Source organism: Oncorhynchus tshawytscha, linkage group LG07, assembly GCF_018296145.1.
Source record: "Oncorhynchus tshawytscha isolate Ot180627B linkage group LG07, Otsh_v2.0, whole genome shotgun sequence".
NCBI lineage: Eukaryota > Metazoa > Chordata > Actinopteri > Salmoniformes > Salmonidae > Oncorhynchus > Oncorhynchus tshawytscha.
In genome coordinates this window covers 3,760,510-3,773,832 of record NC_056435.1, presented here as the reverse complement: position 1 = coordinate 3,773,832, position 13,323 = coordinate 3,760,510, and the positions used below count along the sequence as shown (strand labels likewise).

At 41.4% G+C, this 13,323-nt stretch overlaps 1 protein-coding gene across 3 annotated transcripts; it reads left to right on the top strand.

The window, feature by feature from the left end:
- Positions 1–2,552: 2,552 nt before the first annotated feature.
- LOC112235907 (polypyrimidine tract-binding protein 1) lies at positions 2,553–12,988 on the top strand. 3 transcript variants are annotated; one of them, XM_042323911.1, is made up of 17 exons: positions 2,553–2,685; positions 3,372–3,428; positions 3,504–3,588; positions 4,091–4,133; positions 5,870–6,042; positions 6,752–6,898; positions 7,063–7,272; positions 7,387–7,497; positions 7,637–7,826; positions 7,970–8,044; positions 8,838–8,974; positions 9,630–9,663; positions 10,152–10,244; positions 10,331–10,420; positions 10,531–10,657; positions 10,740–10,817; positions 11,291–12,988. In XM_042323911.1, the coding sequence occupies exons 1-17, from the start codon at positions 2,678–2,680 to the stop codon at positions 11,421–11,423; spliced, it is 1,791 nt and encodes a 596-aa protein (XP_042179845.1). In that variant the 5' UTR covers positions 2,553–2,677; the 3' UTR covers positions 11,424–12,988. The 3 variants fall into 3 exon arrangements, with proteins under 3 accessions (XP_042179845.1, XP_042179846.1, XP_042179847.1); XM_042323912.1 differs by having other exon boundaries at positions 2,554–2,685; positions 3,570–3,588; XM_042323913.1 differs by lacking the exon at positions 2,553–2,685 and adding an exon at positions 3,126–3,145 and having other exon boundaries at positions 3,570–3,588.
- Positions 12,989–13,323: the final 335 nt, after the last annotated feature.

Genomic DNA, 13,323 nt, shown 5'->3' with positions numbered 1-13,323 from the left:
TGCGTACGTGTATGTGTGTCTGATCACACACTTCACAGGACTACAAAACCAAACAGTCCGACTCCTCCTGCCAAGCAGCAAAAACTACAGCCAACACCAACCATATACAGCCAACAGACACTGGAGAATCAATACTACTGTATTACTGTAGTAGTACTACAACAACAACCTACAGCCAGGACAATATACACTAGACTATGTCTTACTCTAGTACTACAATAACAACCTACAGCCAGGACAATATACACTAGACTATGTACTACTCTAGTACTACAATAACAATCTACAGCCAGGACAATATACACTAGACTATGTACTCCTCTAGTACTACAATAACAACCTACAGCCAGGACAATATACACTAGACTATGTACTACTCTAGTACTACAATAACAACCTACAGCCAGGACAATATACACTAGACTATGTACTCCTCTAGTACTACAATAACAATACAGCCAGGACAATATACACTAGAAATCTAGAAATGAAATCTGAAAACCCTATTCCCTATAGTACTTTGGGCCAAAACACTCCCACAGTGCACTAGTATAGGAAAAGGGCTGCTGTTTCAGATACAGCTAGTACCTCCAGACTGATCAAGCAAAACCTCCCTCACTGTGTACTGCTATCGTACTACTATTTACTACAATGTATTTCTTCTGATATGGATTATTCTTTTATTGTGATTGCTATTTTTATATTTTTCTGTCTTGACATTTATAGTGTATTCTGTGTGTACTTCTGTATGCTATTCTATTAATATTATCTTTATTATTGAACTGGATGTGCCGTCACGTTATTGTTGAAAAGAAAATGTAGCAGGTCTTTGTATTGTAATGTGTCTGCTATCGGAGCCATCTGGAAAATGTCTATCATTGTTTTTTAGTCCAGAATATGAAGAAGACATACATTTTGTATATTTCTCTGTGTATCGAGCATTTATCAGTCAGTTTCATATTATATTGTCTCTGTAATATAGTTTCACAGTGTGAACAGTATTCAAATATGTTGATATCAAGTTTTATACAATGTATTCATTGGTTTGGTTTCTGCCAAATCATAGCCAGCCACACTCTGCATGCAAGCTTGTACCATCATCACAAATCAATAGGTAAACCAATCAATCAATTCATCAATCAGCCACACCATGTCATCTGGTACATCTCAGATAACATTATTATCTCTGTTTTAAACTGTCCATCCCATGTCGTCATCTCTATCTCATCATCTCAAGTCATTTATACTCTACTTACATCTAGTAATCTATTGATCTCTACTAATCTCCTCATTAGACTCACTATGACACTGCAACTCATAAACACATTTCACTATTTTATTATTATTTTTAATTAAAAGATGGCTGTTTCACTGTTTGAGTCAAGCCCAGCCATTGTTTTAATGCTGATGCTTATGAATTTTGTTGAGTCAGTGATGTTGAATCTTCTGATGTAGCATTAACTCTAACTCTGATTAGTGTTGTTATTGATCGTAATACTCCTCATCAGGTCTGATCAGTATCATTGAAAACTATATACATCCCTTCGGCATATTGCTTAACATGAATGTAATAATGGGTTCTATTGGGATCGAAGGGAAGGTGAAACCTGTCGTCAGCAGAATAAACCTTCCATTCCCAGAGACTCTCTGGTGTCTGTGTGTTCCATTACCCTGCTCTACAGTGTACACTAGGGGAAAGAGAAAGGGTGGGGTCTGGGATGAGAGAGGGAGGAGGGAGAGAAGGGAGACTGGAGAGGATAGGTTGAATGAAGGGAAATAGAGAGGGGAGAGGGAGGTGGAGAGAGAAGGTGGGGTTAGGGGGAGAGAGAGAGAGAGAGAGAGAGAGGAGCAAGAGAGTGAGAGATTACAGATCTCTCGCTGGAACCAGGGAGTGTGATGGTCTTGGGTTAGCTGGGGTTGTTTATGGGTCAGATCCACACACCATATATTACCTCTGCTTTTTTATGCATTGGAAATAGTAACAACTGTTTCAAACCCCTTAATACAACAACAACAAAAACATGCAAAAAAACACCTGGGTCAAAGTCTGTGAAATGCTTTGGATTAATTCATGTGAGGTTGATTTTGTTTTACCAAGCATGGAGTTTGTACCTAACTATTCCATTGTATCCAGCATAGTAATCTGCTGCTGAAGTATAATGAACGTTGATATTTTGACCCAGCAGGTCTTGCTTAGAGTCCCATAGTAAACCAAATCACACAGCCGCTCCTCCTCAGTCAGCCCTGTAATAGACAAATTATGCCATCTGTTGGCCAGTGCATGAACTACAACTCTATGGAATTTGTATTTTCTGAACTACATGAACTGATTGTGAAACAGGAAAGAAGCAGCATTCATTGTTTAGTTGCAAAGGTTTGCGAGTCAGCCATCCGATACTAGAACATAATAAATCAATGTGTGTCAATGTGTGTCAACAAAACAAGGGTATGGTTTCACAGTTATTTTGGTAAAATTTCGGTCGAGAACTTTAAGAGAATGTTATAACCACCCTTTTACGAACCAATCAATTCGCGGTGCTAGGTGTAAGTGCCCGCCCATTTCGGGGTTTTCCATGTACCTGGACCAATCAACGAACGCCTCGGTGTATTCAGCCATTTTGTATGAAAATCAAGGAAATCTGCCGCCGTTCCAGAAACCTGTGGATTATATCGAACGATGGAAGGGTGAGTGAAAAAGATGTAGTTTCATGTCGAAAAGAAACGGAAATAATCTAACCGTAGTTTGACTATTTTTATATACAGTTATGTTGTTATGCAATATGTTTAGTAGTAGTTTAACGTTTAGTTTGAGACGAGATGATGTTTGAGACTTTCAACAAGGCTAGCTAGTTAGCATTGTCTGCGCGTGAGCGTGTCCGGAAGAGATGCGAACTAGTTGAAGTTAAGACTTTTAATAAGGGTTGTTTTTAAAAAAACTTATTATATTGCAAATAACAGAAAAAAACGCTAGTTGCAGTTTTTTTCCCATGTAGACAAAAGTAACCACCTTTAACGTATTGCCAAATTTAGTTTAAAAAAAACGCCCATCTTGAATCAACGTGTCTTTGTAACGTTAGCTAGTTTCCGCATTCCCATATGTGCGCTCGTGTTTGTGGAAGGCGAATGTTGTGTGTTCGGGATTGGGGTAAATTCTTCCAATTCTATGGCTATTAGCTGCTCAGGGGACATTTCAATTCAACGAAGTGAACTAACGCAACTTTTCTTGAGTCAATGCAGTTTCTAGCTAGCTATGAACTTCCATAAAGTTAGTAACTAAACTTCCTCTATCCTCCATTTCCTTGTCTTTCTCTCCCCCCTCCCCCTCCTCCCCCCTCCCCCCCCTCCCCTCCCCTCCCCCCCTGTCTCAACAGACACAAATTAGATGCTGATCTGTATCCTATGGGACCTGGCTACGTCACAGACATAGAGTAAGTCTCCTGATAAGATTTTTGCATTTTACAATCAATGTAAAATGTTGATTTACTGATTGGTTGATCTTTTAGGAAAATGCATCCTGCTGTCTTTGGAGTAACTCAAATGAGTAACCCTCCTTTTCTCTCTCTCACCAGCGTCTCAGTGGGTACCAAGGTAGGCATCTTTTCATTCACAATTTAATTCCTTGTTTTTTCTCTCTGTCTTTACCCCTGTCTTCTGTGCTAAAACGTTGGTTAAAGTCTCTCCTCTCTGGCTGTGTGTCTTGAGTGCTGTTAGCATGAGTGTCTTTGTGTCTCTGGCTGGAACAGTAGCTGTATTGTAGAGAGATGGAGTGAGGCTGCTGGGCCACTCCAGACATGAGCACCATTGACTGACTGACACAGAGCGGCTTCATTAACTGTAGTCTGGCTGAGCAAGACCATCTGTCTGACAGACTGCTCCTCTCCAGCCATAACTCATAACTACATTTACCCAGGTCGTATTTGTTGGTGTATGTAGCAAAACGTTTTGGAACAGAAAATGGAAACAAGTTTGTTATTGAGCATGTTCATGTTTTTTTCCAGTTAGTGCTTAGTGAATACAACCCAGCTAGGCCTGTGTCTATCTCCATGATGTATGTGGTTATGATCATTGTGAATGTTCCTTTCTCTTCCAGAGGGGATCTGATGAACTCTTCTCCTCCTACATCATGACCCCAGGTGTGTGTGTAGCTGATGATTAATCAGAATGTTCTCTGTTGTTCTCTAGTAGCTAATGGTACTGTCTGTTAATCAGAATGCTGTTCTCTAAGAGATACATTACCATTAGCTACTAGAGAACAGCATAGAACATTCTGATTAATAACAGACACATTACCATTAGATACTAGAGAACAGCATAGAACATTCTGATTAATAACAGACACATTACCATTAGATACTAGAGAACAGCACAGATCATTCTGATTAACCTGTCTAGGACCCCGCAACAGCCAGTGAAAGTGTAGGGTGCCAAGTTCAAAACAACAAAAATCTTATAATTAAAATTCCTCAAGCATACAAGTGTTTTAAACCATTTTAGAGATACAATTCTCGTTAATCCAGCCACAGTGTCTGATTTCAAAAAGGATTTACAGCGAAAGCACCACAAACGATGTTGTTAGGTCACCACCAAGCCACAGAAAAACAGCCATTTTTTCCAGCCAAGGAGAGAAGTCACAAAAAGCAGAAATAGAGATAAAATTAATCACTAACCTTTGATCTTCATCAGATGACACTCATAGGACTTCATGTTACACAATACGTGTATGTTTTGTTTGATAAAGTTCATATTTATATATATATTTTTTAAATCTGAGTTTACATTGGCACGTTACATTCAGTAGTTCTAAAACATGCGGTGATATTGCAGAGAGCCACATAAATTTACAGAAACACCCATAATAAAGATACGACTACTATACATGGAACTTTAGATAAACTTCTCACCGCGGTGTCAGATTTTTAAAGAAAGCAAACCATGCAATAATCTGAGTATAGCTTTTAGGCAACAAAGCAGCCAAAAAGATACCCGCCATATTGGGTAGTCAGAAATAGCATTTTAAATATTCACTTACCCTTGATCTTCATCAGAATGCACTCCCCGGAATCCCAGTTCCACCATAAATGTTTGATTTGTTCGATAATGTCCATCAGTTATGTCCAAATATCTTCTTTTGTAAGGGCGTTTGATAAACAAATCCAAAAGTGTGTTCAGGTCGTGCCGAACGTCGGACGAAGAGTTAAAAAAGTTCCATTACAGCCCGTAGAAACATGCCAAACTGATTCCATACTTAATCTTTAGGATGTTTTTAACATAAAACTTAATGTTCCAACCGGACAATTCCTTTGTCTGTACAAATGAAGTGGAGCGTAGCTACCTTTCACGTGAGCGCATCAGACCGAGGCTGTGGCACTCTGCCAGACCACTCACTCAAAGAGCCCTTATGAGCCCCTCCTTTAGAATAGAATCCCCAAAACAGGTTCTAAATACTGTTGACATCTAGTGGAAGCCGTGGGAAGTGAAACATAACCAATATCACCCTGTATCTTCAATGGGGGCTGAGTTGAAAAACCACAAACCTCAGATTTCCCACTTCCTGGTTGGATTTTTTTTCTCGGGTTTTTGCCTGCCATATGAGTTCTGTTATGCTCACAGACATCAATTCAAACAGTTTGGAAACTTCAGTGTTTTCTATCCAAATGTACTAATTATATGCATTTTCTAGCTTTTACGGCTGAGTAGCGGGCAGCTTAATTTGGACATGTTTTTCATCCAAGCTTCCCAATATTGCCCCCTACCCCAAAGAAGTTAACAGACACATTACCATTAGCTACTAATCAGAATGTTCTGTTGTTCTCTAGTAGTTCATGGTGCTAAGAGTAAGAAGTTAAATTTAAAAGTTGTCTGTTTGTAGCCAACGGTAATGACAGTAAGAAGTTCAAAGGTGAGATGCGGAGCCCCAGCGCTCCATCGCGTGTCATCCACCTGCGCCAGCTGCCCGGGGACATCCAGGATTCTGAAGTCATCAGCATGGGAATGCCCTTTGGGAAGGTCACCAACCTTCTGATGATGAAGGGAAAGAACCAGGTACGTGAGCACACTACAGATCCTCTACCCTAAAGGTGTTCTCACACACACTACAGATCCTTTACCCTAAAGGTGTTCTCACACACACTACAGATCCTCTACCCTAAAGGTGTTCTCACACACACTACAGATCCTTTACCCTAAAGGTGTTCTCACACCCACTACTGATCCTCTACCCTATGGGGTGTTCACACACACTACAGATCCTTTACCCTAAAGGTGTTCTCACACACACTACTGATCCTCTACCCTAAAGGTGTTCTCACACCCACTACTGATCCTCTACCCTAAAGATGTTCTCACACACACACTACTGATCCTTTACCCTAAAGGTGTTCTCTCACACACTACAGATCCTCTACCCTAAAGGTGTTCTCACACACACTACAGATCCTCTACCCTAAAGGTGTTCTCACACACACTACAGATCCTCTACCCTAAAGGTGTTCTCACACACACACTACAGATCCTCTACCCTAAAGGTGTTCTCACACACACACTACAGATCCTTTACCCTAAAGGTGTTCTCACACACACTACAGATCCTCTACCCTAAAGGTGTTCTCACACACTACAGATCCTTTACCCTAAAGGTGTTCACACGCACACACACTACAGATCCTTTACCCTACAGATGTTCACACACACATTACAGATCCTTTACCCTAAAGGGGTTCACACACCCGGCTGATCTTATGTGTGTGTGTAGGCGTTCCTGGAGATGAACACTGTGGACCAGGCTCAGACCATGGTGAACTACTACGCTACGGTCACCCCCCTCATCAGACAGCAGCCTGTATTCATGCAGTACAGCAACCACAAGGAACTCAAGACCGACAACTCACCTAACCAAGTAGTAAGAGGACACTTCCACCATTGACCCATACCAATATGAGACTCACTAACTTGTATGTCTGTAGCACATTTGTCAAATCATTTTCTTTGTCATATGCAGAGGTTACAGCATAGTGCCCACGGTACAATGTAATAACAGTGTATGTTTGTGTGTCCCCTCCCTAGAGAGTCCAGGCAGCACTGCAGGCAGTGAATGCTGTCCAGGGTGGCACCATGTTGGGCTCTACCATGTCCGGTATGGGGGGTGTAATGGGTGCTACCATGTCAGTTGGAGGGGGAGAGATGGGAGCCAGAGGCATGGCCACCCAGAGCCCTGTCCTTAGAGTCATAGTGGAAAACCTCTTCTACCCCGTCACACTGGAAGTCCTGCACCAGGTACGCACACTCCTCCAGTGTTTCTTAGTCATGAGTGTGTTCAAATGGTGTTCTTTTGCTTGTTGTCAAAATGCCCGCAGAAGGGATGTAACCTGTGTGTGTTCTCCCCTGTAGATCTTCTCCAAGTATGGGTCTGTTCTGAAGATCATCACCTTCACTAAGAACAACCAGTTCCAGGCTCTGGTCCAATACGCTGACCCCATGACGGCACAGCACACCAAAATGGTACGTACACCCCTCCCCCCTTGAATAAACCTCTATCTCTCTCTCTCTGCCATCTCCAGATGGTCAGAACATCAATAATAGATGCTGTAAATGGACTTGCCTGAACTTCCACACCCCCAATCCCTCTGTGTCTCTGCAGTCTCTAGACGGTCAGAACATCTATAACGGTTGCTGTACTCTGAGGGTGAGTTTCTCCAAGCTGACCAGCCTCAACGTGAAGTTTAACAACGATAAGAGCCGTGACTACACCAGACCTGACCTTTCTACTGGAGAGCAACACAACCCTCAGCCTGGAATGGACCAGCACGCGATGGCTGCTGCCGCCTTCGGTAACACACACACGTTAGACCGGTGTTTCTCAAACTTGTTTTGTACCAGGAGCTACCAGGGTGCTCTTCTGGAGACTGTCAAACTGACACTGGAATTAGATTCATGTCTTTTTCCCTTCCCTCTCCCACCTATCTCTTTCCAGGGTCTCCAGGTCTGATCTCAGCATCTCCTTATGGACACGGATTCCCCCAGGCCTTCACTCTACAGCAGGCAGCAGGTACATCCTCACATTAACCTCTCTGGGATATGTGGGACGGTAGCCTCCCACTTTGCTAAAAGCCAGAGAAAATGCAGAGCGCCAAATTCAAATAAATTCCTGTAAAAATCAAACTTCCATGAAACGTAAGATACCAAATTAAATTAAAGCTACAGGTGTTGTGAATCCATCCAACATGTCAGATTTCAAAAAGGCTTTTCGGAGAGGATTGCACCATAGTAAACAAGAGAGAGAACATTTCAACCCTGCAGGCTCGACACAAAACGCAGAAATAAAAATGTAAATCATGCCCTACCTTTGACGAGCTTCTTCTGTTGGCACTCAAATATTTCCCATAGACATCACAAATGGTCCTTTTGTTCGATTTAATTCCGTCCATATATATCCAAAATGTCCATTTATTTGGCACGTTTGATCCAGAACAACACCGGTTCCATCCTGCGCAACGTGACTACAAAATATCTCAAGTTGCCTGTAAACTTTTCCAAAACATTTCAAACTACTTGTATTACACAACTTTAAATATTTTAGTTTTAGAAACTTCAGAGTGTTTTCTATCCAAATGTACTAATATGCATTTCTTATCTTCTGGGAATGAGAAGCAGGCATTTGAAATTTTCATCCAAAATCCAGTCAGCTGGTTCACTCTACCTGTAGCCTACTACAACCCTGTTCTTACTCCATTTATTACATAGCTTTTGCTACATTGTCAAATCATCGGTCGGTCTACTCCAGCTGCACAGGTTGGCCCCGGTGCTTGAGATAATGTGTGTGTTTCTTTGTGTGTGCCTAGGTTTGTCTATGCCCGGTGCCTTGGCGTCATTCGGTATGGGTCCAGGGGGCATGGCCGCTAGTCGTCTCGGCCTGCAAGCCCTCGGCGGTGGAGGAGGACAAGCTGGCGTGCTATTGGTCAGCAACCTCAACCCAGAGGTCAGGACTGTTACTACCCACACACTCTTTCTCTCACCCACAAGCACACCAGTATACATCCTTTCTCTATTGTACAAGCACACCAGAGTAAACTTTTCCTCTAAACCCTTTAAATGGGTGTATCTCCACAGTTTAGAACTAACAGTCTTCTGTTATCTTCCATTTCATGGCTTCCTTTTTGTCTATTCTTGAGTTGCTGGAGACACAATAATCCTTATATAGAGACACCCCCCCATGTTATTGTACTGTATTATCTGACCTGTACTGTTGCATTGTTAATCTCTCTTTTCTCCTCCTAATGTTGCCATAGTGACAGTGTTTTAATTTAGACACTTCTGTGTTTACTGACCTTGTTTTTTTCTTCTTTACCTCCTTTTCTTTCTTTTATTCTCTCTCCTTCCCCATCTCATCCTGCTCTTTGCCCTTTATAAAAACTCACTCCTATGCCAACTTTTTCTTCTCATCATTCTCTCTCGATCTCTCTCCCTCTCTCTACCTCCTCCATGTGATCCTCCCGTGGACCTCTTGGCTGCTGACTGCTGGACTCCATCCCTCCATCCCTGACTCCACTCTCCTCCCCCACTTTACCCCTGTCCCCTCCCTCTTTCTCTCTCCCCCTCCCTGGTTCCTCTACCTCCCCCTGCTGTTTATAAAGAGCGTTACACCAAACTGCCTCTTTATTCTCTTTGGTATGTTATCAGCCTTTCGTTTCCCTTTATGACTTTAGATTTTACATTTACCTACTGTTACCAATAATATTATATCATCACTGTACCTACCTCATTCAGTCTTCATTTACCCTTATATTGACCTAAATATATACTTTTTATTATTTTATCATTCTTGAATCTGTTTCATTTAATATATTTATTTAATTACCAACTGGTACTGAATCTAACTGTTACCTGGGCTGGTTTTCATGTTGTGGTCTGTCTGTCTCTGAATCAGAAATCCAAGCTCTCCTTTACATTAATCAGTCGTTTCATTTCAATGGCCAGAAACTGAGTAGTGTGGTGGTATAGAACCTGTTGTCTGGGCATTACAGTAGTCTAGTCTGTCTGCTGTTGATCAAGACAATCACATTACAACACTGACATTACAACTAAGTCTCTTTCTTCATGAAAAATGCATCTGGTTTGGAGTGTGTGCTGTGTTTTAACCTGTGTGTGTTCTCCAGGTGTGTATGGTGACGTGATGAGAGTGAAGATTCTGTTCAATAAGAAGGACAACGCTCTGGTCCAGATGGCTGATGGCACACAGGCTCAGCTAGGTACTGTGTGTCTGTGTGTTGTTGTGTGCATTGCAGTAGTTGGTGAGTGTGTGCTCTGGTGTTTGACGGGCTTGTCTTCTCCTCAGCAATGAGCCACCTGAACGGGGTGCGTCTCCATGGCCGGTCTCTACGTGTCTCCATGTCTAAACACACCACCGTACAGCTGCCCAGAGAAGGTATGTACACACACTACCATGTCTAAACACACAGCTGCCCAGGGAAGGTATGGGCCGTCTAACATCCACTACTGTTGTGTCATGACATGTTCTACTCTATCCTATTCAAGGCCATGAGGATCAGGGGTTGACTAAGGACTATGCCACCTCTCCTCTCCATCGTTTTAAGAAGCCTGGCTCCAAAAATTACAACAACATCTACCCTCCCTCTGGCACACTGCACCTCTCCAACATACCGTACGTACACACACACACACAACATCCCCTTTATGTTTGATTGTCCTATTGCTTTCTCCTAATGCTTTCTCTTTCTCTGTAGTCCTGCAGTAGGGGAGGAGGATCTGAAGGCTTTGTTCAGCAGTTCAGGAGCTTCAGTCACGGCCTTCAAGTTCTTCCAGTAAGTCTCAACATCCAACTACACTTTTATGACATCACTACCTAATCATCAAATCAAACTTTATTTGTCACATGCGCCGAATACAACAAGTGTAGACTTTACCATGAAATGCTTACTTACAAGCCCTTAACCCAACAGTGTAGTTCAAGAAGAGTTAAGAAAATATTTATCAAGTAGACTAAAACACAATGACAAGGTTATATACAGGGGGCACCAGTACTGAGTCAGTGTGCGGGGGTACAGGTTAGTTGAGGTAATTGATGTGCTCGTCTTTACGACATCTTTACCTAATGATGTAATCGTCTTTGGGGCATCACTACCCGACAATGTAAAGGTCTTTACGATGTCACTACCCAATGTTCTAGTCTTTATGGCATCACTACCTGACGATGTTCTAGTCTTTATGGCATCACTATCTGTATTTATGGCCATCACTATGTAATGGGGAATCCTCTTTCCTGGTGTGTGTATAGGAAGGACCGTAAGATGGCTCTGATCCAGATGAGCTCAGTGGAGGAAGCTGTTGAGAGTCTCATCGAGTTCCACAACCATGACCTGGGAGATAACCACCACCTCAGAGTGTCTTTCTCCAAATCTACCATCTAACACAATCACTCACACACAGCTGTAACTACAGAGTATAGACCAAACCTGTTCATCAGAATGCCTTCCACGTCGTTTGTATGTCAAGTCTTGTTCTACACGAGACACTTAATCATTCCTTTATACTTGTTTAAGTTTTATTATTTTTACACAATTATTTACATTTACTATGGATATAATCGGTTCATATTTTATTTTAGTAGTTCGACTTCTATGGAAGGAAACTCACAGAACTCTCCAAGATGCACATCTAGTATTTCTGTTTCTACACTCTGCAGAATGCACATCTAGTCTTTCTGTTTCTAGATTACAATGTTTTTTTCATTTGATATACTTAAAAAAAATATTCCATTGATTAATGTTTTCTGTTTCTACTGTCTGTCCTTGGGATCTTCACCACTAGTCATATTGCTCTAACAAAATGCCTTTCTGCAACAGTCTAGTGCCTTAACCAGACCAGCTGGCTAGCCTTTCCATGCTATTACATTGATTTTATACGATTGGAGATATATATTTCTTTGAACATCAATAATTTGATTTGAAATATATGGCTGTGGTCTTCCCTTTTTGATTTCTAGATGTACACTATGCATTCCATTGTATTTTTGTAACATTAGTAGTTCTATACTCTTATTTTCTATACTGTTTGATATCTACAGGTCACTGTGCCTCAAGTCTTAATTCTTGCTCCAGAGGTGCCACTTAAAATCATGCAGCATTTAGTCTTTAGTGCCTACTTCACCCCTAATATTTTACAGATACACACATGCAATTCTCCAATTTTATTTCACACAGGCTTAGGTATTTAGTTCCTACAACACAAATGTATTTATTACCTTTGTTCTGGCACTGACTGTCTATATATAGCTTTTGCTATAGATTCTTCTGTAGCATAAACAGTTTCATGTAGCTATTGATGGTTGATGTTATTGAGGACCAAAGTACCTACCACCCCTGCTACTTAAATGATCCTTGTCAGTTTAAAAGACAACGTTCTAAACTCTCTTTTCTCCCATTGGTTTGATTCTATGGTCCAAATCGCCTTTAGGGATTTGATTTTGTTTTAATTTTATACCTAATCAGTCGGCCACTAGATTTAAAAATCGTAATTATACCTTGAATTTGTGATATTTGGTTTCTTGGCCCATTTCTGATTCATTACAGTTAAATTTCTCTGGTAGAGTACTTTAAGCATGAATATATATACTGTATGTTGACCTAGTTGGTGATATCACAGTGGATAGCTGTGAGGTAGTTCTGTGTTCCTCTCCTGGTAACGGTTGACGCTTTTATTTTCCATTATGGGTTTTATTGAGGTCAGGGGTCAACAGGATGTGATGTCATGAAGCAGGGGGAGGGTTTTTGTCTGTCTATATTTAGTGTTTTTGTACCACAGTGATTTGGATTGTACCACAGATTCCATTTCATTCCAACATGTATATTTTGATATATAGTTAACAAACGTTGATTCCAACATGTATATTTTGATATAAAGGTAATGCCAGCTTTCTCTGGAGGGCTGTAAAGATGAGTTTTGTATCACAAAAAATTAAACTTAATGGAACACAGCCTTATGTTTTTGATGTTTGCTGATTTCCAAATGGCCCCCTAGTCTCAAGGCACTACCCCCGGCCCCTACTCCCAATGGGCACACTGGTAGATCTGAAAAGATTTGAGAGGTTTAAGCAAGCGTCTTTGACTTCTGATAGGCTTGGGAATTACCCTCTCACTGGTCAATCCCTGTATGGCCACTTGGTGGAGCTAGAGCCATGTATACAGTATACATCACTATCCAGGAAGATAATATGGCACTAGGTGGAGCCATCTCTTACTGACTTTGTCCCCACTGATACAGAGGTGACTTTACCTTGTGATTATTTCTCTGACTGTCCCCACTGCTACG

Coding starts and splice junctions, on each gene's coding strand:
- LOC112235907 (XM_042323911.1), top strand. Junction 6,043..6,751: donor TGATGAAGGGAAAGAACCAG/GTACGTGAGCAC, acceptor GTGTGTGTGTAG/GCGTTCCTGGAGATGAACAC. Junction 7,498..7,636: donor CGGCACAGCACACCAAAATG/GTACGTACACCC, acceptor GTGTCTCTGCAG/TCTCTAGACGGTCAGAACAT.